General features: G+C 38.3%; 1 protein-coding gene across 3 annotated transcripts; it reads left to right on the top strand.

The window, feature by feature from the left end:
- The first annotated feature begins 1,460 nt into the window (after positions 1-1,460).
- Positions 1,461-26,644, top strand: nipblb (NIPBL cohesin loading factor b). Of its 3 annotated transcripts, XM_026273912.1 has the most exons (48): positions 1,461-1,797; positions 5,646-5,789; positions 6,302-6,467; positions 6,582-6,712; positions 7,406-7,514; positions 7,674-7,813; positions 8,132-8,280; positions 8,413-8,494; positions 9,146-9,685; positions 9,874-10,940; positions 10,977-11,499; positions 11,680-11,802; positions 12,805-12,966; positions 13,067-13,135; positions 13,213-13,302; positions 13,416-13,516; positions 13,615-13,701; positions 13,784-14,015; positions 15,044-15,195; positions 15,489-15,569; positions 15,656-15,756; positions 15,835-15,964; positions 16,081-16,163; positions 16,642-16,774; positions 16,861-17,004; positions 17,085-17,171; positions 17,268-17,488; positions 17,594-17,696; positions 17,775-17,873; positions 17,958-18,104; positions 18,350-18,484; positions 18,715-18,813; positions 18,919-18,972; positions 19,236-19,344; positions 19,422-19,558; positions 19,660-19,800; positions 19,890-19,983; positions 20,077-20,231; positions 21,811-21,901; positions 21,982-22,155; positions 22,269-22,459; positions 22,541-22,648; positions 23,368-23,568; positions 23,700-23,846; positions 23,918-24,246; positions 24,340-24,514; positions 25,283-25,459; positions 25,551-26,644. In XM_026273912.1, exons 2-48 carry the CDS (start codon positions 5,726-5,728, stop codon positions 25,914-25,916), a joined length of 8,199 nt encoding a protein of 2,732 aa, XP_026129697.1. In that variant the 5' UTR covers positions 1,461-1,797; positions 5,646-5,725; the 3' UTR covers positions 25,917-26,644. The 3 variants fall into 3 exon arrangements, with proteins under 3 accessions (XP_026129697.1, XP_026129696.1, XP_026129695.1); XM_026273911.1 differs by having other exon boundaries at positions 6,582-6,682; positions 9,874-11,499; positions 25,551-26,341; XM_026273910.1 differs by having other exon boundaries at positions 9,874-11,499; positions 25,551-26,341.
- Positions 26,645-26,749: the final 105 nt, after the last annotated feature.

The following is a 26,749-nucleotide window of genomic DNA, read 5'->3' as shown; positions in this document are numbered from 1 at the left end:
GTTTTTCTGATGATTGATGAGTAGTTTTCAAAAAACTCTATGAGATTGGAGAATTAACCTAATAAATATAACGAGGGATATAACAAATATATTAATTAAAAAGACCAAGACAAACTTATACTCCACACCATAATAAATAAAATAAAATAAAATAAATAAATGAAAACTTACTTAGTCGATCGTTCTAAATGGACAAATGCTTCCATCTAGTGGTTAATGGTTTTCTTCAGACAAACAAAAGCGCTACATTCAAAGTTAATTCACATTTTTGAGATAAATGTCCAGTTACACAAATGTTTTATTTCTGTATCTATTTTAAAAAAAAAAACTATATTAGAATATTTAAAGATTCTGTCCTCAACATTGAAATTCCAGTATAAATGCATAAGTTTATCCTAATTGTTGGCCAATGGCTTTTCAATTTTTGTGCATTACCTTTTTACAGTTTTGCTGTTCAATAAAAGTTGTAATGTTTAATTGTGCTACAAAGCATGTAGATGTTATTTAGTTGCAGGTTCCATTTTGACAGTTTGTCCCATTCAGTATGACAATATGTCTTGACGTCTTGTTGTCACAAAAAGTCAGCAGGTGTTCAGTAAAATGCATCGTTTTTCCAGGTTCAAATGTTTAATAGTTACGAGTTTAAAGTATATGCCTATACCGAAATTACAGAAGTCATATTTACTTGCATAACATATTTATTTACATCACGGATATTTCTAGTGTAGTACCGTGAGAGGGCGCAGTTGAGCTGGCGTACGTGAACAAAAACACATTGGTACAATATAATTGTCAAATATTCGTGTAGTATCTACGTTAATATTATTATTAAAATAATAAACATTCTTATTTTATGGTAATTTGTTTATACATCTTTTAATTGATATGTGCATTTAAAGTTTCCTGTTATGTTTAAATATGCAAATTATGCATTATCTTATTAAAAAGCACTAATTTGCATATATTTCCTGAACAAAAGTCTGAAATGTACTTGAACCCAGATTCCTTAAATTTTTTTTAATATAAATCAGGAGAATGATATATGGACAAATGTATATGTTAAAAAACTTCTGTATATAAATGCTGCTGAAGTGATGTCTGGCTCAATGCATGAAAAAAAATTTAGAGAACGTGCTTTTATTGCATTGTAATCGAAATCTACAGAAGCAAACAAATCTAACTTAATAAATTAAACACCTTTATGTGTCTTAAGCAAAACAACCCAAAATCCCTGACTGGCTGCGTTCAATGGTTTTTCTGTAGCATATTGCCTCAAATAAAAAAGTGTATTTTCCTAATAAGCCTCCACTTTATTTATACACATTTAATGATTACTAGAAAGCAAAAGCGTGAATGAGGAGAAAAAGAAGAGAGGAGGGAGAAGGAAACAGAGTGGACGATGATCGAGGAGAGGACGGGAAGCGGCGGATGGAAGAAGGAGGGAAGGGGAGGAGAGCAGGCAGCGGAAGTCGGCGGGTCGCTGCTGGTTGGTTCGGCGCCGATGGAGGGAGTCATTCCTGCAGCAGTGCTTCCGGTCGGCATTTTGTTCTGCGAGAGAGAGAGGGAGTCTGTGTGGATTCTTTTATGAGCGCCCAGGAGCCTCTCAGCACCGAATCTTTTTCTGCCATCGTTCGGAGTAAAGTGCGAGCTTCCGCGGGCGCCTACGAGAGGAATGACCGCCTCCAGTCCGTCTTCATGTTCGCAGTGAGAGGAAGCGGTGCGACCCGGATTATTGTTGTGAGAGGGACACAGCGAGCCCGAACCCTCCACCTTCACCTTTCAACAACAGAGCCTCAGGTAAATGCGACGGGCCGTTTCGCTGGTTCCGAGCGGGGAAGCACAGTAGCCCGTTCTCGGGGTGGGACTGCTTCGGACTTTCCAAAAGGTTATCGGTGTTGTGCAGCCGTTGCTCCGCGTTAGCATTCGCGTTAGCTCGGTGCGGGCCCGCAGGCGAATCCGCGGTTCGGATGGTTCGCGAACGAAGGCCAAAAAAGGGCCGTTTAAACGGACTCAGCCGGTCCAGGGGGTTCATCTGGAGATGCAGGTGTGCAGCTGAACCTGAAGCCTGGAGATAAGAGTAATACAGGCCTGCAGATCCGCAGACCAGAGTAAACAATACTGTCCTCTCAGAGTAAACCTCATTCACCTTCCATCAGAGTAAACAATGCTGTGCTTTTAGAGTTAAACCGTTTCCAGGATCTGTCAGAGTACACAAAATCATATCAGAACAATCCATATTAACTAGAAATCATTATGAACAATGCTCTCATGTTCGAACAAAACTTAATAGCCATCAGAGTATAAACAATAGTCATTTTAAGCATTTCTTATTAGCCTTTTGTGAGAATAAACCAAAACTCTCCTCTTATTTAGCATTTTGCTCAGTAAACAATATCATAACCATCTAGATTTAATAATAAACCCAATGAACTATTCATCAGAATAAACAATACTCCCTTCTTAAAGCTGAATTTATTAGACATCAGAATAGTTTTATTAATGAGATCCACAATATCTAATTATAGCAAACCTTTGAGAATCTGTCAAAATAAAGAGCAAACAATACACTCTACTCTTGTATTGAATAATCCTGGCATGCAAAAATTCATAACTATTATGCAGAAGGGTTTTACTTGCAGCTCAGCATAATTTTCATTTTATAATGTAAATATGAAATTATGAAGTTATAGTCAGAATAGTAATACACACAAATATTGTAAACATGTATAATGCTCATATGTGTTTCTAAAGAACAGAATAAAATGATCAATCTTTTATAAAACAAAAACTTTCAATAACTCCCATCTAAACAGTTATTTTTAAAATAAATCTTTTATTTTTTATATTTTAAAACAAAGTTTTGAGGCTTTATTGGCTTTAAAAATGCAGTTTGAGTTTGAAAGCGTTCTTAAGGCTGCTAAAGATTGATTGAATTAACAAATGATTGATTGAAGAATGAAAAGCTGTTAGGATTCAGTTAGCTTTAGCAGTTGATATCCAAAACGTGCACAGAACAAAAAACTTAAGTAAATTTAAAGCCCTGTGTTCGTTGACAATATTCTGTCTTCATAACGGTAGATTCTGAGAAGGGATTACAGTTGAAGCCGCTCGCGTTAATGACAAGACTGTCAGATTTGTTGGTTTAAATTGCTGTGGTGTTTTATTGGAGCAGCTGGTGCTGCAGAAACATTGAGCTGTGGCTGTAATCTGGGAGTGAGATTTCATACAGGAGACCTATATTTAATTTATTTATTTACCTTAAATAAACAGACATGATGGAGCTTGTCCTAAGATTAACTTTAAATGATTTGCCAGTTCAACATAATTTGATGCTTTTGCTGTACATTTGTTCCTGTTGTTTTTCATTTTTACTTGGAAAAATGTTTGTGTAATAACAAGTAGCTGTATTCACAGTAGCACTTTTCCTGGTTTTGTTTCTTTATTAGACTTGTCTAGTCAGTCAATAAGGCACCATGATGAGTCACCCAAACTAGATAGTGAAATAGAGAGAGAGAGAACTGGTCAGGATCTGTTTGGTTGGGAGTATCAATCAAGTTTGAGCTATACTGGTTTATGTGTGTTGTCCAAAAACTGTGTGTATGTGAAAGCTCTGTCTACCGCTGCTCATCTATATTTGTGTTGCACCATGTATAGTCCATTTTTGATTTGTTGTTGTGTAATTATGGCCTGAATATTGTGTAATTGTGTCCATCAATTAGCGTTTACCGCCTGCCAGAACCACTTGTAGAATTAGTGGATTATTCAGCAAATTCTTAGTCGTACTGTTTATATACAATTGTATTATATTAAAAGTTCTTGAATGGTAAAGGTTCATTCAGAAGGTTCACTAGAAGTGTGTATTCTCCAAATAATCTCTAAATGTAAATAACAATATTCATTCTTTTTTTTGTGTGTGCATTATAATAATATCAAAAATAATAATGATTACAATTGCGTAATACTATTATTACGATTAATAATAAATTTAATTTAATAATAAATATATTACGTACATGATATTAATTGAGAATTCAATTCAATGAATATTAATATTGTTAATTGTAATAATAATCATTATTTTGATAATAATAATAATAATAATAAAATGTTTGTATGTCAAAAACGTTGTTTCAATTAATAATAGTAATATTAATAATAATAAAATAGCCCTGAATTTTTTTTTTTTTTTTAATCATTTTAAAAACAATCAGTAATGGTTTTTAAAAACAACAACATCAACAACAAAAAACAATTATAATATTGTTCAATTTCTATTCTTGTTTACATAGGCCATTATCATAAACAGAAAATGCAATTCATCTCAAGTATTGTTTTGTTTCATCTCAAGTATTTTCTGAATGTTTCCTCCATTCCACCGCTTCCAGTTGTTCTTGTAGCAGTAAAATGCAGGGCATCCACAGGCAGCTGCTCGTCTTTTATGTTTTGGAGCTGATGTTGGAGTCTCACTGAGCCTGGTTTGCTGGAGGAAACGATTGGCCCTTGAGCAGCTGAAGCCAAACTCTTGGTTTTTCCAAATTTGTTGCAACCGTCTGGGGAAGACCCTCCTGTTTCAACAGGACCGTGTCTCCTGCAGCCTGTCCCACTGCCTGATGGGAAGCCCTCCTAGAGGAGTGCAGGCAGTTTTAGATGCATGGGGGGAGGGGCAACTACAAAATAAAGCCCATTTGATGAGCAGATGCGCGTGTAGTTTTGGCCTTGCTTGGTGCCTCTTTTGTTCTGTGCATAATGCATATGGTAAGTTTAAAATTAAGGTTTTTGTTTTTATAATTATGGCTAAATTTTTGGGGTTGTTTTTAATGTTTTACATTCCAGATTTCCAGATGTCAGTGCTAGCAATCAGTGTCATGTTTATTAAAACACTGGGTTATTTTGAATCTAGTGGGAATGCTATAAGGAAAACTTGATGTTTGCAAAGTTATCATTTCTATTATGGAGGCAAAACTAGTTAGACCTAAAGTCTAGGGTTGGTAAGATTTTTCTTAAATGTTAAAAGCAGTCTTATATGCACAAAGGCTGCTCATATTTGGTCAGTAATACTGTACAAACAGTAATATTATGAAATATAATTACAGTTTAAAATTACTTTTATATATTAATATATTTTAAAACTTAATTAATTATTTGGATGGCAAAACTGAATTTTCAGCATCCTTACTCCAGGCTTCAGTGTCACATGATCAATGTCTGTATTGCTTAGTTTTTTTTATGGAAGCCCTTTTTCAGGATTATTTGATGAATGGAAAGACAGCATTTAAAATATAAATCTTTTGTAAGATTGCAACTTTTGATTAAACGAATGTATCCTTGTTGAATAAAAGTATATAAGATTTTTTTTTTAATGGTAGTATACAAAAAAGAAAAAAAAGCTTGAAACACAAAACGAACCTTCTTTATGAAATATTAAACTAAAGTGGCACGATGAAGTAAATAAAAACAAGTGTCATCAGAATTGTAATAACTTGATTTGCACTGTTCTCTGGTTTCCTAGCAGCATAGCACTTAAAAAGTATTTTTAGTGCAATAAGGTGCTATTGTTTCCATATGTCAGAAAAGAAACTTCTCATAATACTGAATGACGATGATGATGATGATGATGTCATCCTGTCCTTTTCTTCCTCTTGCAGCGAAAGATGTAAAGGTGGATCAGTGAGCAGCGACACTGAGCGACCAGTGCATCCACGCGAGCGCCCTGCCCTTCTTCAGCATGAATGGGGATATGCCTCATGTTCCTATCACCACTCTCGCTGGGATCGCAAGCCTCACTGACCGTAAGTATAACAAACCTCCCTTAACAAATTATTTATACTCACTGTATCTCTTAAACACAGTTAGGAATGTAAAGTAAATAATCCAAAATTTGTCATTATCAGATAATAGGAGTACCATCAAGCTTATCATTTGACTTGAACATAGTGGCCACCATAAGAGGGAGACTACCCTAATGCATGATAAAGTGTCTTTTTGTCATACACAGATAAACACATTTATTTAAAGTACTATTGATTTCTCTTTGGTTGTTAAAATTAATTGGTGTACATTCAAAATCGGTGTAAATAGTCATCCAGATGATATATACTGATGAATGCCCTCTTTTGATTGGCTATCGAAGATGTTGATTAAATGTTTGTTCATACCTTTTAAATCGATAGGACTTGGACTTGATTTGTACGGGCAATGATTTTCTTTGTGACTGGATCGAAACGGGATGTCACGAAGAAATGAGTGAAATATTTCATGCCTCCTCTTGTGATTACTCATTTTTTGTGTGTTTATTTCTCAGTGTTAAATCAACTGCCTCTCCCTTCCCCTCTACCTGCCACCACCACTAAAAGCCTGCTTTATAATGGGAGGATCGCTGAGGAGGTCAGCTGTCTGCTGTCCCGGCGGGATGACGCTCTTGTGTCCCAGCTGGCTCACAGCCTCAACCAGGTGTCCACCGAGCACATGTGGGTATCTCAACTCGGACTCCTTCCTTCAGTGCATCCTCGACAAATGTGGTTATTTTACATGATATGTAAAATATCTGTGCCTCTCATTCAGTCTTTTGGGTTTACATGCAGAGAGCTGAAGGACAACATGGGCAGTGATGACCCGGAAGGAGATGTGCCTCTACTGCTACAGACGGTGCTGTCCAGGAACCCCAATGTCTTCAGGGAGAAAAGTACGCCCACCCGATACGGGGTTCAGGGCGGTAAGGAGAAACTGCAGAAATAAAGCTGTTTAGTCTGGGCACGCTTTTATTCTGTGATCTCTGTTTAAGCTCCCTGAATTAGAAATCCCATTTTTTGTAGCTTCCAGACTGTAGCTAGTGTTAATTAGTGGTAATGTGTGATGTATGAAATCCAAATGCATTTGAAACTTCTCTCAATCCTTTCGATCTCTGGGCTTGCACTACTGTTCAAAAGTTTGGGATCAGCAAGAATTGTTTTTTTCCTGAATATAGTCTCTTATGATCAAACATATAGTAAAAATTGTAATATTATAAAATAATATTTAATTTAATTTGGATTAAATGAAATATACATTTGTAAGTTTTGTCAGTTTTTTTAAGTCACTGTCAGTTTTTATCAATTTAATGCATCCTTGCTGGAAAAAACAACAACATTTAATTAACTAATTAATAAAAAAAAATTGCGGACCATAAACTTTTGAACGGTGGTGTATATTTGCAAATATTGTAAGTATTACATTTGAATTGAAATGTACATTTGGGTCACATATTGCACAACATTATTTTATTGCTAACTGAGTTAAAACTAATCTATTTAATTGGAGTTCTAGTCAGACAGTATGGCAAATATGAGCTTGATTTGCCATGTCATTCGCCACGCAGTCAACATTTTAAATCATAATTTGTTGACACGCTTTATTGTTTGGTTTGAAGGTTTAATGCAACAGCCAATGATATCACCGTATAAGATGCCTCAGAATTCGATGCATGGAAGTCCGGCGTCAAACTACCAGCAAACCACCATAACTCCGAGCCCTCCCAGGTACTGTTCCAGTTTACTTTTTATTTGGGTTAGATAGGTAAGGGGCAAACAGCATACCTTTTGAACGGGATATAATGTGATTGAAGTAATTAAAATATGCTGAAAAATCTGGTTCCATTTCCAGTCTGTATACTGACCAGTTCTGCTCTTACTCAACAGCCGCTATGTTCAACCTCAGGCGGGCTCTGGTACCAGGTACATGCCCCAGCAGAACAGCCCAGTGCCCAGCCCGTATGCACCACAGAGCCCCGCAAGCTACATGCAGTACAGCTACCCTCAGCACCAACAGATCCAGCAAGGTGAGTCCCTGCTCTCCTCTCTGAAGAGAACCTCAAGAGGATTGTCACCGTTTTTTTAGTATCTGTAGTCTTAAAACACCTCAAGGCTCAAGGAAAAGTGGTTTTAATAGGGTTGGTTCTTAGTGAATCTTCTTTTATCCATGTCCCTTGCTGAATCATATGACTGAAAACCATTCCTTGCTGTTAAAATCAAAAACTGAAATGTGTATTTAATTTTTGTAACGCACATTCTTGTTCTTATTGTGAAAAATGACTGCTGATTATTAAAAGTAAAAATAAGGCATTTAATAACATGTTTTTTTTGTGTGTGTGTTGCAGTATCTGTATCTAGTCCGATAGTTCCTGTTGGCATGAGGAACATCCATGACAACAAGGTCTCCTGTCAAGTGTCGGGTAACTCCAACCATAATGCGAGGAATTGCTCCAGCGATGAGTACATCAGCATCGTCCAGAGACTTGGAAATGATGTGAGTGTTTGCCAACAAATGTTTTTTTTTTTTTTAAACCTACATATATTTCTACCTCCAAGGTTTTATTTGATTGGGCCTCGACCTGTAGTAACAGCACATTTTCAACCTATGTTGTCTGTGTTTTTACAGGATAGTGACCCCGCTATGAGAAACGCCTCTTTTCCTGTACGCTCCGTCTGCTCCCCTGCTGGAAGTGAAGGAACTCCAAAAGGTAGACTGAATCTAAATTTTTGTATCTACACCATTTTTTGGTTGGGTATGCTTTTAGGCCCTACTGGTCTTTATTTTAAAAATTGTACTTCAGCTTAGTTTGCGGCTTCAGTGTAAGTACCACAGTCTTTACTACTGGCAGTGTACTGTAATTTTGAGATAATGCCATATTCACGGTTTAATTTCTTATTGTCACTTTCAGCATACACCCTTTACACATATGCTATGTACGTATAGTATGTATTGTATTGTTCACTTGTTGTTCTCCCAAGGAAATTTATTCAGAGACAAGCCGCTATGCGAAACTAATACTATCCTATTGTTAAGAAGTGATGTAAGAAGTACTGTTTCCGGGCCCAACCCTCTACTTTTTTCATTTAAGAATAGATTTCACGAAAGATGAATTCATGAAAGATGAATCACTATCTGGTTAACTGTAATTTCTGTATGAAGATGTTGTTTACTCTTGGCATCTTATGAAGTATTTGCACTCATAATGTCAGACTTAACATATGGATATGGAGAGTAACGTGGATGTGCAATTATGCAGAGATTAAACCAACCAAACTCTGACAAACTGGTTAATTCTGTTGCTATATTGCTGATTTACACAGAAGTATGATTTTTCTATTTTATGTTGGTTAAATTTTAGTTGGATCTCGGCCGCCCTTGATTCTTCAGTCTCCTCCACCCTACTCCTCCCCAAGAGATGCTGCTCCTGACCTCCTGTTGGACTCTCCCGAACGGAAAAAGAAGCAAAAAAAGTTAATGAAAGATGAGGGGGGTAAAGGTGCCATGTACGACATCGTCAGCTCACCCACTAAAGACTCCACAAAGCTAACAATAAAGTTGTCTCGAGTGAAGTCTTCTGAGATTGAGCAGTCATCTGAGCCATTGTCGGCAGTAGAGCATGGCTCAGATGCTGAGAATGAACTATCGTGCAATAGATTACCATACCACCGTAACCCCCAGGAACGGCTCTCTGCAGGACAATGTCTTTCGGGTGAACAGTCAGCCTACCAGCAAGTCCCTGTACTACAGAACACCGGGGCACTTGCAGCCAAGCAACCTGGGGTAGTTAGTGGGACCCCCTATGACGAGGCGGAGATGGATGCTCTTGCTGAGATCGAAAGGATTGAGAGGGAATCCGCTATAGAACGGGAACGCTGCTCTAAGGAAGTTCAAGATAAAGGTTGTGTTTATTTTCCAGTTGTCACTTGACATGCATGCTTGTGAAGGTGTTACATGCTAACTATAACTGTTAGCAATGTTCTGGCACCCACTCAGTACATTCAAGCAACTGCATACTCCACTTATTTGTAGATGAAAATGTAAATGTGTTGAATACTGCTTCTTACCTGTATGATTCTTACTCCGCAGATAAACCTCTGAAGAAGAGAAAGCAGGATTCGTACCCTCAGGAACCAGGAGCTGCGGGCACCGTGGGCGCATCTGGAACACCTGCCATGGGTGGCGGATGCAATGCTGGGAACAAACTGGTACCTCAAGAGGCTTGTGCAGCTAGTAACGGAGCCAGTCGGCCTGCCTTGATGGTCAGTATAGACCTGCAGCAGGCAGGCAGGGTGGAAGGCCCAGTGGACTCCTGTCCTGTCCCTGCAACAGAGGCCCAGCGCTGGCCAGAAGATGGCTCTGATTCCACCGGGGTCTTGCGGCTCAAATCAAAGACAGATGGAGAGACACAGAGGACTCTAGATGGTCGTCCAGAAGTCATCAAGCAACGGGTGGAAACTACGCCACAGAAAACTGCTTCAGATGGACGACCAGAAACTCCCAAACACAAGCACGAGAACCGCCGAGAGATCTCCAACAAAGTCAGTTCGGAAAAGAAATCTGATCCCTCCAAGCACAGACATGACGGTAAACCTGACAAAGTGAGGACTGAGGGAAAAGGTCATGAAACTCCCAGAAAACAGGAAGGACGGTCGGATTCGACTCGAGAGAGCAAAGAGGAGAGGCAAAAATTTCGGGAAAATGAAGGCCCCAAAGTCCGACGACCAGACACATCGAAGTCCAGCCGGGTAGAGCACAACAGGGACATAGATCGGGACCAAGAATGGGAAAAGGAAGAGGAAAATCGAGACAAAGAGCGAGAGAAAGATCGAGACAAGGTGCGGGACAAGGAGCAGGAGAAAGATCGAGACAAGGTGCGGGACAAGGAGCAGGAGAAAGATCGAGACAAGGTACGGGACAAGGAGCAGGAGAAAGACCCGGACAAGCTGCGAGAGAAAGATCGGGACAAGGTGCGAGAGAAAGATAAGGACAAGGTGCGAGAAAAAGATCGGGAGAAAGAACGGGACAAGGAGCGTGTTAAAAATCGGGACAAGGAGCGGGTAAAAGATCGGGACAAGGAGCGGGAGAAAGATCGAAACAAGGAGCGCGTAAAAGATAGGCACAAGGAACGAGAAAAAGATCAGGACAAGGAACGGGAGAGGGTCCGGGACAAAGATAAGGACAAGGATCGAGACCAAGAAAAGAAACGGCACACAGAAACAACAGAGGTGCGGGACAAGAGGTCTCCTGAGCAGCGCTCTCGTCCTGACAGTCCACGGGTAAAGCAGGAACCTCGTAGTGGAGCAGAATCCCGAACAAAACCTGAACGGTCAGTCCACAAAACTCCCAACAGCAAAGACGAGAAACGGAGTGGAGAGAAGAACCGACTTGATGGACACAAGCCTCCGTCCTCGGACAGTAAAACAGCAGAATTTCCCAACTACCTACTGGGGGGCAAATCAAGTGCATTAAAAAACTTTGTCATTCCCAAGTTGAAACGGGACAAAGATGGTAATGTGATACAGGAAATGCGACGAGAGCTGTTTTCCGAGCCACTTGTGAAATTAGAAAAACTGGACCTGGTGGAGGACCTTAATAAGGGCGCCAAGCCTGTTGTTGTTCTGAAGAAACTTTCCATTGATGAGGTCCAGAAGTTGATCAGTAATTCACGCAGCAAGTCGAGCAAGAGCAGGTCATCTTATGGAAAATTTGGAGGTAAGTCCCGTTTTCATGACCAGTGAGGTTTGTTTTGTTTTGTTTTTTTTTGTTTTTTTATTGTACACAGATTTGGCAGACTGTCTAAATATACATTTGAAGATTTTGAGTAGCCCTCTCTGTAGAGGGGCTTCAAGGATTCAGTGTTAATGGAACTTCTTCATCATGTGCATGTGGCAGAGATGGATTCCCGTATGCCACTGTGTGAGAGGGTGAAAATGAATAAACGCAGACGCAGCTCCACAAATGATAAGCCCAAGTATGCTGAAGTCAGTTCAGATGATGACAGTAGCTCTGTAGAACGTAAGTAAATATACTGAATCTAATGTTGTTTTCACACTTGATGTGCCTGCTGGATACGAATCAGGTTTTTACTATCAATCTCATTTAAAAAAAACGAAATGGAAAGCAATGCTTTGGTTTAGTTGGTGTTACTTATAAACAGACTATTCCCACAGAATGCAGTTAGTTCACATCCATTTTGCATTCACATTAACTGCAAACCGTATTGTGGTTCACTTTTAGCCTTCCTATTTCTGTTGGCTTTAATGGGATAGTTAACCCAAAAATGAAAATTCTTGTCATTTAATTAATCACCCTCGTATCGTTCTAAAGCCGTAAGACTTTGTTCATCTTCGGAACACAAATTAAGATAATTTTGAATGATTCCGAGAGCTCTCTGACCTTCCCATAGACAGCAAAAATCCTAACACGATCAAGGTTTAGAAATGTAGCAAGGTGGTTCAACCGTAATTCGTGAAGCTATGAGAATAGGAGTACAAAAATAATGAGTTTATTCAACAGTTCACATACATAAACAACATATGCAACGTTGATACATTGTTTACATTGTTTGAGCTTTGATCTGAACATAAACAATGTATCCATGCACATACGTTGCACGTTGTTTATGCATGTGATAGTCTCCAAAATGTCGCTATAGGGTGACGAGGTGGAAACAAATTGTTGAATAAAGTTATTTTTGTTTTCTTTGTGCACAAAATGTATTTACATAACTTCGTAAAATAACAGTTGAACCACTGATATCACATATTACTTTAACAATGTCCTTGCTACGTTTCTGAGCCTTGATCGTGTTAGGATCCTTGCTGTCTATGGAATCCATCAGAAATATCTCAATTTATGTTCCAAAGATGAATGAAGATCTTAAAGGTTTGGAATGATATGAGGTGAGTAATTAATGACAGAATTTTAATTTTCACATCTCCTCTGCTTAATTACTTGGAGTTGAGATAGATTTTAAGTTGCTTTTCCGTTAAAATTGTTAATCTTCCTGGCTTTTAGTGCCCCCAAAGCGTTCGAAAAAGGGCAAAGACAAAACATGGGAATATGAAGAAAAGGACCGGAGGGGTTCTGGAGATCATCGGAGAAGTTCAGGCAGTCGATACAAAGGATGTAGTCCTGTGGACTCCGATGAAGATTCACCCCCTCCCAGCCTGAGTGATCGTAAGTGACCAGTTATACACATTATCAGCTGTATTGCTGCTCAAATGGTTTGAAGTGTGGAAACCGAATAATTGTGACCTTTGACATCCTCCAACAATAGTCGCCAGAAAGTTGAAGAAGGAAAAGCAGAAAAAGAGGAAAGCCTATGAGCCCAAACTGACTGAAGATGGTATGTTTTCAGTCTGTAATCAGCGTTGAACACTCAGAAATGCTGGGATCTTAAGTAATCCAACTTGTGCTCCACAGAATTGATGGACTCCTCCACGTTCAAGAGATTTTCCACCAGTGTTGACAACATTCTTGAAAACCTTGAAGACGTGGACTTGACATTGTTAGGTAAATGCGCAAGCGTGCAGAGATTATCACATTTGACATGTTCAAATTATTTCAGATCCTGCTGTATTGAAATGCCTCTGCAAGTTTGACAGTAATTGATTTAATGAATGCAGATGATGACGAGATTCCTCAGGAGCTGCTCCTCGGAAAACACCAGCTGTCGGAGTTGAGCAGTGAATCAGCCAAAATAAAGGCTATGGGCATCATGCATAAGGTGGGTACACCTCTGTCAACAGGAGAGATTGAGACCAGGCTCAAGAGACAGGACACATCAGCACCTGATCTTTTAATGCTAACTGCTTTTATCCTCAGATTCCATCTGATAAGATGGTGAAGGTCCAGAGTATTTTGGAAAAAAATATCCAGGATGGTGCAAAGCTCTCCACCCTCATGAATCATGTAAGAATCATTGTAGTTTCTATTGGCAGAATTGCTCTGCCGTTGACTCTCACTGATAGGTTCCCTGTTCTTGTGATTTTAGGCCAACGACAGGGACGATGAGGAGCGTTTGTGGCGTGACCTCATCATGGAACGTGTCACCAAATCTGCTGATGCTTGTCTGACGGCTCTTCACATCATGACCTCAGCACGAATGCGGAAGGCCGTTTACATTGAGGATGTTATCGAGAGGGTCGTGCAGTACACCAAGTTTCATCTACAGAACACACTGTACCCGCAGTATGACCCCGTCTACAGGGTGGACCCTCATGGCGGTCAGTTTTGGACAATTAAAACAGTGTCCTAACCTATAAGATCCTTTCCCTTCCATGCTAACTTGAGTTTTTATCCTTACCAGGTAGGGCAACAAAGTGTTAAACGACAAGTTGTCTGTTGCTTGCTTTATATTTTTATCCCAACCATGAGATCTCATTGGTCCCTAATTATAAAATATACTTAGAGTGACTGTGAAGTTATCAAATTGCTTACATTCTGGATTGAAACTTTATTATGCTTGTGAAAAATAAATATACTAAAATGCTTGGTATACTACAAATACATTTGCATATTTATGTAATTAAAGGTGCTGTAGGGAACTTTTGTAAAAAAAAATTTTTTTTTACATATTTATTAAACCTGTCATTATGTCCTGACAGTAGAATATGAGACAGATAATCTGTGAAAAAATCAAGCTCCTCTGGCTCCTTGACACCATGAATCCATTTTCCAAACCGTGTTTTTGGCTTGTCCTGAATCACTAGGGTGCAACTATAATAAGTGTTTATATTCGGACTATTTTAGGTTGTTTCGGGCATACCGCAGCGGAGTAACCCAGTACCTTTGTGATTCTTCATAGACATAAACAGAGAGAAGTAGCTCCGGCTACAATGTTCTTCCGCAAGACGCGAGCAGTTCTGTTTATTAACCGCTAGAGCGTCAAAAGTTACATACCGCAGCTTTAATAAAAATACCATGCAGTTGTACTTTTAGTATACTAAACTGGTATGCTTGAAGTCTGTTAAATGAGCCGCATGAATCGTGTCAAATTTAGAGAAAAAAAAGGCTGCTTTTTCAAATACATTTAAAATGCATGTATTTCAATTTTAATGTTGTCTTATAAAAATCTTTTTCAAAAAAATTCAGAAAATTATTATTAATAAATTCTTGTTTATTTTACAGTACAATAGCATTTGATTTGTCATTTTAATAATATACACATTTAATAATAGGAACATTATTATTATTGTTGTATGCTTTCATCACGACAATTGTCCAAATGATGTCTGTTCTTGCTCTGTTTCAGGTGGAACACTAAGCTCAAAAGCCAAGCGAGCAAAGTGCTCAACGCACAAGCAGAGGGTTACTGTCATGCTCTACAACAAAGTTTGTGACATTATCAGTAACCTATCTGAACTCTTGGAGATTCAGCTGTTGACTGACACGACCATCCTTCAGGTGAGAGTCTGACACCTGGCTGCTACTGCTGCATCTCAATAAAATTATCTTGTTCTTTGCTGCAGTCAGCCCTCGCCGTTATGAAAAGCAAAGTGGTTTTACAGGTGGAGCAAGTGATTTCATTTTTGCAAAATAATATGAAGACACATTTTGTGCACCAATGAATCAAGCAGAACATAACAGGAAACTTGAATTTAGAATGTAAATGTAGTCGGTTTTCATTTCATGTTTTATTTCCATTGGCAAATTAAATAAATCTGCACTTGTGTATCTCTCTCTCTCTCTCGCTACAGATCTCGTCTCTAGGAATCACTCCATTCTTTGTTGAGAATGTGAGTGAGCTGCAGCTTTGTGTCATTAAACTAGTGACGGCTGTAAGTATCAGTGCAGTTCAGCTTTATTTATGCTATGCTTTGCTACGCTAACTACATCTAACATTGATGTGTTGTGCAATTTCCAGGTGTTTTCTAGATACGAGAAGCACAGGCAGCTGATCCTGGAGGAGATCTTCACCTCTCTTGCCAGACTGCCAACCAGCAAGAGAAACTTGAGGAATTTCCGGTAAATGCTGCAGTCTGGTCTGGTCCAGCTGTTAAGGGCACAGTTTAAGCATGTGTGTTGACTATAATCTGTGTGCAGATTGAACAGCAGTGATGTGGATGGGGAGCCCATGTACATTCAGATGGTGACTGCGCTGGTTCTGCAGCTCATTCAGTGTGTGGTCCATCTACCTTCTGATAAGGACTCTGATGATGATAATGACAGAAAGGTAAGAGTTATGAGCTAACGATATGTGATTGCAAGTCTCTTCCTTAAAAAAGTGCTCTCCAAGAACGTTTGAGTTTTTTTTAGGCTTATTTAATAAAGTTATTACATTTTTTGCAGGTTGATAAGGATGTATTAATCACAAACTCGTATGAGACTGCAATGAGGACAGCACAAAACTTCCTCTCCGTTTTCCTCAAAAAGTAAGAAAAGCCCCTGACATCATTCCAACCCACACATTTCAAACCCATTTATATTGGGGAAAAATTAGCTTTGGAGTCATTTATATTTGTTGTCCTTCTGGGATCAGTAATGCATCTTTTTTTCTACATGATGTATGTAAGCTAAGAATGCACACTGTCTCAGGAAATACCTGTTTTACTCTCATCTGATGCTTTTCAAATGGGCTTAACCGTGCCATCTCAGGACAATTTATACTACGTCTCTAAATGTTTGAATTTATTTATTTAATTTACTTGTAAATCATTCTGCGGGAGGGGCATTTGTTTGACAGGGACAGTACTGAATAATATTACTGCGAAGGGTTGAGCAGCAGATGATCTGTATATATGCATCTAGATATCTGCTACAATTAATTTTTCTTTCAAGAAAAACCTTGTCATTCTTAGAAATGAAGTTGCACTGTTATGTTTATTTAATAAATTTTTGTCTCAATTTCAGGTGTGGTAGTAAGCAAGGGGAGGATGACTACAGGCCACTGTTTGAGAACTTTGTTAAGGATCTACTCTCCACAGTGAATAAACCTGATTGGCCGGCTGCAGAGCTGCTGCTGAGCCTTCTGGGAAGGCTGCTGGTGAGTTTCAGATTGATACTTCACCGGTAGAATGTGCACCGTTACATTATTGGAAACTCACACAATGCTCTGGTTTCTCGTGGTAGGTTCATCAATTCAGTAATAAGCAGACGGAGATGGCTTTGAGAGTGGCTTCTTTGGATTATCTGGGCACAGTGGCTGCGCGTCTTCGCAAAGATGCTGTCACCAGCACAATGGACCAGCGTTCAATCAACCGCATCCTGGGAGAGGTAAACAGCAGAGTCTGCCCCAACACATGTATGAATCCCTCATGGCCTGAAAGAAAGTCATGCCAGTTTGTGTTTCACAGAGCTCAGGTGGCGATGAGATTCAGCAGCTGCAGAAGGCTCTCCTGGGTTACCTGGATGAGAACGTAGAGACTGACCCGTCACTATTGGTGAGAAAATTCAGGCATATTATTGTAACAAGAAAAAAAAAGCCCCAAGAATCTCTGGAGGTTTTAATGTTGTTCTGATGTCTTCATTTCCAAAAGTTTGCACGGAAGTTCTACATCGCGCAGTGGTTCAGGGACTCCAGCACTGAGACAGAGAAAGCCATGAAATCACAGAGTCAGAGGGACGACGACTCGTCCGATGGGACGCACCATGCAAGGGACGTCGAGACCACTAGTGAGATCTTGCAGAAAGCCGAAGCACGCAAGAAGTTCCTCCGGTCTGTTATCAAGACCTCGGCATCGAAATTCAGCTCACTGAGGTACAAACAGCACACATTTGTAACTTTATTAAAGGGATAGTTCACCCAAAAAAACAAGCTATATGCCTAGAAACGTTTTGAGATCTGCTATATGTTTTCTCACAGGGTAAACTCGGATACTGTCGACTATGAGGACTCGTGTCTTATTGTGCGATATCTGGCCTCCATGAGGCCGTTTGCACAGAGCTTTGACATTTATCTGACACAGGTTAGAGGTCATTTCATCTCTCAGCATATTTCTTTGTATTTGCATATCGGTATTACATCTCCCCATTTGCGTCTGTAGATTTTGAGAGTCCTCGGTGAAAGTGCCATCGCGGTGAGAACCAAAGCGATGAAATGTCTTTCTGAAGTGGTTGCAGTGGATCCGAGCATTCTGGCACGGGTGAGAGCAGTTCCCAAAAAAACCTCAGCTTTTTAATGTCCTCGTTTGCATATTTTGAATTCTCATTTGCCTTTTCTGGTTTAGTCGGACATGCAGCGGGGAGTTCATGGCCGACTGATGGACAACTCCACCAGCGTGAGAGAAGCTGCGGTAGAGCTGCTGGGACGCTTCGTACTGAGTCGACCACAGCTAACTGAACAGTATTACGACATGCTGATCGAGCGCATCCTGGTTTGTGCTTTTCTTTCTATATATATTTGTCTGTATTCTGGATATATTGATTTGTCCCTTGTCCGTACCAGATTTTCTTGATAGCTTGTTTGATGTATTTTTAATAGCAGTTAGTATGATCTTTGTTCTCGGTTGTAGCAATTATTGTAAATTTAACGCGTGCTTTTATTTCCAGCTAGCAGTGGAAACTGATTGCTTTGAATGCATCATGTATGCTGATTTGAGCTGGCAAATGTTTTCTGCAGGACACAGGCATCAGTGTGAGGAAGAGAGTTATTAAAATCCTGCGGGACATCTGTCTGGAGCAGCCCACCTTCAACAAGATCACAGAGATGTGTGTAAAGATGATCAGGAGGGTCAATGACGAAGAAGGCATCAAGGTTAGTTGCCTTTTTCTCTTTTCAGATCTGTAATCTGTGTACTTAACATTGAAGTACATGATTGGTTTTGTACATGCATTTTCTTTGGAAATTACTAAACACAGTGCTAAAGAAGTTTATTTACTCTATAAACTAGTTGTCAAATAAAAAATATACATTATTTAGGGGACAACTTTTTTTTTTATTTTGTAGTTGTTATAACTAGTTTATTTTTTCTATTTCTTATTCAGAAATTGGTAAATGAGACATTTCAGAAGCTCTGGTTCACTCCAACACCTAATCATGATAAAGAGGCCATGACTCGCAAGATACTCAACATCACAGACGTGGTAAGGATCTGCAGAGTGGGCAAAAATCTGACCCTCAGGACATGTGCTTTAATACACGTTTAAGGTCACATTATGCCCCTCTTGACGTGAATCATTGTCTCTCAGGTCGCTGCATGCAGGGATTCCGGTTACGACTGGTTCGAACAGCTCCTTCAGAATGTAAGTTGCCCATCTATAGTTCAAGGACGATTTGGATTTGCCTTTCCAATGCTTAGGAGTGCATTTAGATCTGGGATAGTTCCTTAAAAGGTTGTAAAGGTCAAATTCATTCTGTTGCGCTTTACCAAAGTAGGAAGTTGTAAATTCTGACTTTCTGGATTGAACTGAACATGGAATTAGCCCCAGAGGAAGTGTGAACTGGAATAAATTATATTTTTCAGGTAAAATCAAAACAAAAATTAACAGAATCTGTCTTGTCACAGCTGCTAAAGTCAGAAGAGGATGCCTCGTACAAACCGGCCAGGAAGGCTTGTGCTCAGCTGGTGGACAGTCTCGTGGATCATATTCTGAAATACGAGGAGTCTCTCGCTGGTATGAAGTGTATTGAATTATGAACCAAAGGATTTACCTTAATTGAACCTTTGGCAAGTTATTTTTTTGTTTTGCAGACTGTGAGAATAAAGGGTTGACATCCAGTCGCCTAGTGGCATGTATCACCACGTTGTACCTGTTTAGCAAGATCCGACCCCAGCTGATGGTGAAACATGCCATGACTATGCAGCCATACCTGACCACAAAGTGTAATGTGAGTATGTGGTATGGGAATGTATTGCAATAAATGGTGTTATGCTGCCATCTAGAGGCCAGAGAGTGAAGGTGCTTCTTGTGCTCATTATGTCCCTACAGACTCAGAGTGATTTTATGGTGATCTGTAATGTTGCTAAAATCCTGGAGCTCGTGATTCCTTTGATGGACCATCCGAGTGAAAACTTCCTCACCACCATCGAAGAAGACCTGATGAAACTCATCATCAAATACGGCATGACGGTCAGTTGGAGAGCGAGTATCAGCGGCTATGGTGTCCAGCGGTTTGTGTGTCAACAGCTTCATGGTGCCATCTGCCTTGTTTCCTGCAGGTTGTGCAGCACTGCGTGAGTTGTCTTGGTGCGGTTGTCAATAAGGTCACCCATAACTACAAATTTGTGTGGTCTTGTTTCAACCGATACTATGGTGAGTAAATTTCAATGTCTGTCAGGAGTCTTTTGCTCTTCTATGATCCTGAGAGTGTTAATCAGTCTGAAAATCTTCTTCTTTCATGTGAAGGAGCACTAAACAAGCTGAAGATGCAGCATCAGGAAGACCCCAACAGCACTGTACTGGTCTCTAATAAACCCGCTCTGCTGCGTTCACTCTTCACTGTGGGTGCACTGTGCCGACACTTCGACTTTGACCTAGAGGAGTTCAAAGGCAGTAATAAGGTGAGATCCTGATGATCTCCTGATTTTAAAAGTCTTAAATCCAAGGAAAAATTTGTATTCATTAATAAACATAGACAAGTTTTAAGTACAGCATAGACTAGTCACATTCATATATATATATATATATATATATATATATATATATATATATATATATATATATATTAAATTAAAATGTAATTTACGCATTTAGCAGACGCTTTTATCCAGAGTTTTTTTTATATATATATATATATATATATATATATATATATATATATATATATATATATATATATATATATATATACATATATATATATATATATATATATATATATATATACATATATATATACAAACCAGACCAAAAGTTTGGAAACATTACTATTTTTTAATGTTTTTGAAAGAGTTTTCTTCTGCTCATCAAGCCTGCATTTATTTGATCAAAAATACAGAAAAAACTGTAATATTGTGAAATATTATTACAACTTAAAATAATAGATTTCTATTTGAATATACTTTTAAAAAATAATTTATTCCTGTGATGCAAAGCGGCATTTTCAGCATCATTACTCCAGCCTTCAGTGTCACATGTAACATCCAGTCTATCACATGATCCTTTAGAAATCATTCTAATATTCTGATTTATTATGAGTGTTGGAAACAGTTCTGCTGTCTAATATATTTGATGAATAAAAGGTTAAAAAGAACTGCATTTATTCAAAATAAAATAAAATAAATGTATAATAATTTATATTCTAATAATATATTTTCTTTACTATCCACTACCATCTCACCAAAAAGTGAAATTTACCTTCACTTTTTATCAATTTAACACATCCTTGCTGAATAAAAGAAAGAAAAAAAGAAAAGAAAAAAGAAAGAAAAAAAATTACTGACCCCAAATTACTGACCAGTAGTGTATATTGTTATTACAAAATATTAATATTTTTAAAACATAGCTTTTTTTTTTTTTTTTTTACTTTTTATTCATCAAAGTATCCTAAAAAAGTATCACATGTTCTGAAAAAATATTAAGCAGCAGAGCTGTTTCCAACTTTGATAATGAATCATCATATTAGAATGATTTCTAAAGGATCATGTGATAATGATCCTAAAAATTCAGTTTTGCATCACAGAAATAAATGATAATTTAAAGTATAATCAATTTAAAAACAATTATATAATTATATAATTAATATATCACAATATTACATTTTTTTCTGTATTTTTGATCAAATAAATGCAGGCTTGATGAGCAGAAGAAACTTCTTTCAAAAACATTAAAAATAGTAATGTTTCCAAACTTTTGGTCTGTACTGTGTATATATATATATGTATTATTAATCGTATATGACAAGAAATATATTATGCATAAAAAATAGACATCTATTTTTAATAGATCAGTTGGACTGAGTAGTCAAATGTATTCATTCATATCATTTAATTATTTAATTTATAAATATTATAGTAATTAACTTGTTGATGACATGAAATGTCATTTAAGCATAATGTCACAATATGAAAATGTCTTCATGGCCCTATAATGTAAATTATGAGGTTTTCCTGTCTGGCTAATGATCGTGTTCTCTTTCAGGTGGTCATAAAGGACAAAGTGCTGGAGCTGCTGCTGTGTTTCACTAAAAATGAGGATGAGGAGGTGCAGACCAAGGCCATCATTGGTCTAGGTAAATATTTGCTCCATTCCATAATCATTACATGTCTCGTTTTCACCTTTTCACAAAAACATGATCTCTTGGTTCTCCAGGCTTCCTGTTCATCCAGCACCCAGGGCTAATGTTTGCTTCAGATGTGAAAAACCTCTACAACTGCCTCCTGGCTGACAGGAAAACGTCATTGAATCTGAAGATCCAGGTGCTAAAGAACCTGCAGACATATCTGCAGGAGGAAGACTCGCGCATGCAGGAAGCCGACAGGGAGTGTGAGTTTGATTTATAAAGGATGTTCTTGTCTGGGTTCAATGCATCTGTTACTTGGTAAGTAGCTTGCCTGTCAGATATTTTTATTCTCATTCTTTGTCTTTGGTCTTTTCAGGGAAGAAGATGTCTAAGCAGGAGGACCTGAAGGAGATGGGTGACATCTCATCTGGCATGAGCAGTTCTATCATGCAGCTCTACCTCAAGCAGGTGTTGGAGAGCTTTTTCCACACGCAGTCCAGTGTTAGGCACTTTGCCCTCAGTGTAATTACTCTGACGCTCAGCCAAGGCCTCATTCATCCTGTACAGGTACAGATCCAGTGCACAAACTCTCCTAAAGCCGGTATGAAAGAGCCTTTAGCTTAACTGGCTTCTTTCCTCTTCCATCAGTGCGTTCCGTATCTTATCGCAATGGGAACCGACTCGGAACCCAATATGAGGAATAAAGCTGATCAACAGCTGGTGGAGATCGATAAGAAATACACAGGATTCATTCACGTAAGTGGATTACTAACATGCGTCTGTCATGTATGATGCTGCAAGAAATGTTATGTGCATTAGGCTAAAACCATAAAACAAATGTTACCTGAAATAAAAGTTAATTAATTTAAAAACAAATGAACAATTAGAAATGAAAAATCCTTACAGCTGTTGCTACTGTTACAACTGATTTAAAAAAAAAAAAAAAATATATATATATATATATATATATATATATTAGCATCTAACCAGAAGTGCAAGAATATAGTGTTTTACATACATAAAAGTGCAGAGTAAGTAAAGCTATGATATACAGAATGTACAGTGGAGTTGCTATATACAGTATTGTTCAGAGTATATACAGAATATAAATATGAATGCAATGTAGGGATTGTATGTACATTGTGAACAGAGCAATGAAGGATTATATATACATTATGAATAGCAGGAACGTGAGAACAGTGGTAATAAATACAGTTGGATGAGTGTGCAAAAGTATTGTTGAACAATGTATTATATGCAAAATAACAGCAGTGCAATGATATTTTTTGTAGAAATAGTTTACGGTGCTTGTACAGTAACAACTTTAGACAGTTTATAGTGGAATGGCTGTAACCATGTGCAGTCTGTGCAAAATATGAATAGTGCAAATAATGTATGTAAATATGTATGTTATACTCAGTTATACTATGTCAGTTATACTAAAATAACCATGTCAACATATGCCATCCAAACAGATGAAGGCTGTGGCAGGGATGAAGATGTCCTATCAGGTGCAGCAAGCCATCGTGGATTCAAAGGACATAGTGATCAGGGGTTTCCGACAGGATGAGACAAGCGCTGCTCTTTGCTCTCACCTCTACACCATGGTGCGCGGAAACAGACAACACCGCAGGGCTTTCCTCATCTCACTGCTCAACCTGTTTGATGACAGCACGGTCAGTGTTTTTAATGTTTTGCATTATATGTCACTCTGTTGATTATTATCTTCTGTAGCCACAGTTTATACAGCATTTTGTCAGTGGCCTTTGTTTCTTGTAATATGCCGTTTTGTTTTCTTCCCATACAGAAGTCAGACGTGAACATGCTGCTGTATATTGCAGACAATCTTGCCTGCTTCCCATATCAGAGTCAGGAAGAGCCGATGTTCATCATGCACCATGTAGACATTACACTATCAGTGTCAGGCAGCAACCTGCTGCAGTCTTTCAAAGAGGTGTGTTGCTTTTTTTTTTTTTTTTTGAGAGCTGACATTGAGTTTTCTAACAATCTTGCCTTGTATTACAGTCTCTGCTAAAAGAGCCTAGACCACGGGAGAAGAAGAAAAAAAGAGGGAAAAAATATGGCTCAGAGGACGAGGATGAGAGTAGCAGAGGAAGCAGCAGTGATAGTGATAGCAGCGATGATGTCATCCGTCGGCCCAAGAAACACAGACGATCCGCTCCAGTGAACTCTGACTCCGATTCAGACCTCGACTTGGAGGACGTAGACAAGGTCATGCTGCGGTTACCTGACAACCCCGAGCCCTTATTGGATTTTGCCAATGCCTCTCAGGGCATCTTGCTGCTCCTGATGCTCAAGCAGCACCTTAAGAACCTCTACGGCTTCTCTGACAGGTGAGCTGTACCCACTGGTCCAAACACATTACTGATGTAATGGGTTAATGGTCACTGGCTCCATAACAAATACCCCTTTGTCTCTTCCTGCAGTAAAATTCAGAAGTACTCACCTACGGAATCTGCAAAGGTTTATGATAAGGCTGTAAACAGGAAGGCCAATGTGCATTTTAACCCACGGCAGACACTGGACTACCTGACGAACAACATGTCCAATGCAGATCTCACTTACGATGTCAAGAGGAGAGTCGTCAGACAGTATTTAGATGTAAACATTCTGATTCTCTTTATTTATTTACTTGTATTCATAATAATGTGTAATAATGACAGGTTAAATGAGTTTTAGATTTTAAAAAAATAAAAATAAAGATATGTGTGTATATGTATGTATGTATGTGTGTGTGTATATATATATATATATATATATATAATAATATTTGTATTATTATATATTTTTTTTTCAGTCTTTTTATCAACTGTTCATTTTTCTATTCATTTATTTGCTGTAAAATAACTTGGAATTTTTTTTTAATGTTTTGTTGGGTTTTTTTCTCCAGGCATTTAATCAGGGCATGCTATTTCTTTAATAATTAATTACAATTAATATCATCCCATTTTAAGTATTAATAATCATTAATGTTTTTTAATTAAAAGACAAAGAAGAGTGGTAATAATTTAATATGTGCAATTGAAAACAGTATATTGAAGTAATTTCCATTAACTGAAATATAGCCTGAATAAAATATAAATTTGTGAAAAAAATAATATATATTTTTTTATAGGTTGGAAAAATATTGGCTATTCTTTTCTATTTAAAATGAAAGCTGGCTATATATATATATATATATATATATATATATATATATATATATATATATATATATATATATATATAAAAAGATAGTTCAACATATTAATTAATGTAGCATATAAATAATACTAAAATACAAATTGAAGACAATTTAATATATGAATAAAAAAACATCGACACAAACAGCTCTTCAAACTGACTATCTCTAAATGTTTTATTCCACAGTTTAAGGTACTGATGGAGCACTTGGACCCAGATGAGGAAGATGAGGAAGGGGATGCTTCAGCCAGTCTCCAAGCCAGAAATAAAGCCATCACTGCTCTACTAGGAGGCTCCAGCCCCAAGAATAATGCTGCTGACTCATACGACGACGACAGTGATGTGGAAGAAAAGGCTCCTGGGGTAAGAAAGCCGATTCAGCTTTTTGAAAATTTGACTCTTAATGGCTAACGTTACTGACATTTTAAAACGCCATGTCTTTGTTCCCTTCTAGTCGTCACGGAAATCCAGAAAAGGCGGAGATTCCGCAGAGGCATCAGGTCACATGAACGAAACTGTAGAAGCCATGGACGTCATCGCTATCTGCTGCCCCAAGTACAAGGACCGGCCGCAGATAGCACGCGTTATTCAGAAGACAAGCACAGGCTACAGCATTCGATGGATGGCCGGCTCGTACTCGGGCACCTGGGCGGAGGCCAAGAAACGCGACGGACGTAAACTGGTGCCTTGGGTGGACACTATAAAGGAGTCTGACATTATTTACAAGAAAATTGCCTTGACAAGCGCACACAAACTGTCCAACAAAGTAGTGCAGACTTTACGTTCACTGTACGCAGCCAAGGAAGGAACTTCCAGCTAATTAAATCTATAATAACTCTGGAACTGTTACACCCAACAGACTCTCAGCAGCCAAACTTCATCAGGATTTAACGTTTTGTAAACTGAAGTCGGAGAGAAATGAGTACTACAGACTCACAGGTTTTAAGATCCAAGGCAGGAACTGGTCGAATTAAAGAACGACGATTTTAAAAGTGTAGATGTGTTTCCTGTACATCTTTTAAGTTAAACGGAAAAGAAAGAAACAGAGCTCCTTCGCTGTTGTGCAGCAACTTGGTTGTTTGAATTTTTTTTCCCCCTCCACTGTATCATAGTTTAACACAAAACAGAAACAAAAAATGTTTATATCTCTGACGAAAAAAAAAAATCTGTTTAAAGAAATAAACCTAAAGTGAATGTTGGAAATTAGTCTGTTGATGTTCTTAATAAAGTGACCTTGGAGTTTAACCTAGCACCGGATGGATTTCTTTAGCTTAGCTCAGTTTCCAGGGAAATAAACTTTTAAACATCTCCTCTGCTTTATGTTCTACTTCTTTTTGTGCTGTAAAATGGAGTCTCCTGGACATAATTTATTCAGTTGAAAGCAGAGCATGCAGTATCTGTCGCCTACATGGAAGGGAGGTTTTTTTTTTGTAAATGTAGATTTTGATGTATTGGGTCAGGGTTTGGGTCTCTACACCCCAGAGTGGGACGAGGGACCCCCAGCATGTGTGGAGGAACAAATACTGCAATAAATTTTTTACTTCTGTTTGTTACTTGTCTGGTTTGCGTTTGACTTTGATTTTTGATGTTCACGTTCATGCACCGTTTTGAAAGTGTTGTGTCGGCTGTAGATCTAATTTTATGAGTGAAACC

Source organism: Carassius auratus, chromosome 10, assembly GCF_003368295.1.
Source record: "Carassius auratus strain Wakin chromosome 10, ASM336829v1, whole genome shotgun sequence".
Lineage (NCBI taxonomy): Eukaryota > Metazoa > Chordata > Actinopteri > Cypriniformes > Cyprinidae > Carassius > Carassius auratus.
Note: the sequence above shows the minus strand (reverse complement) of the source record. Positions and strands in the feature narration are given on the sequence as shown.

Coding starts and splice junctions, on each gene's coding strand:
- nipblb (XM_026273910.1), top strand. CDS start 5,726: ATGAATGGGGATATGCCTCATGTTCCTATCACCACTCTCGCTGGGATC. Junction 16,164..16,641: donor CTCTCCGTTTTCCTCAAAAA/GTAAGAAAAGCC, acceptor TCTCAATTTCAG/GTGTGGTAGTAAGCAAGGGG. Junction 22,460..22,540: donor GCCTCATTCATCCTGTACAG/GTACAGATCCAG, acceptor CTCTTCCATCAG/TGCGTTCCGTATCTTATCGC.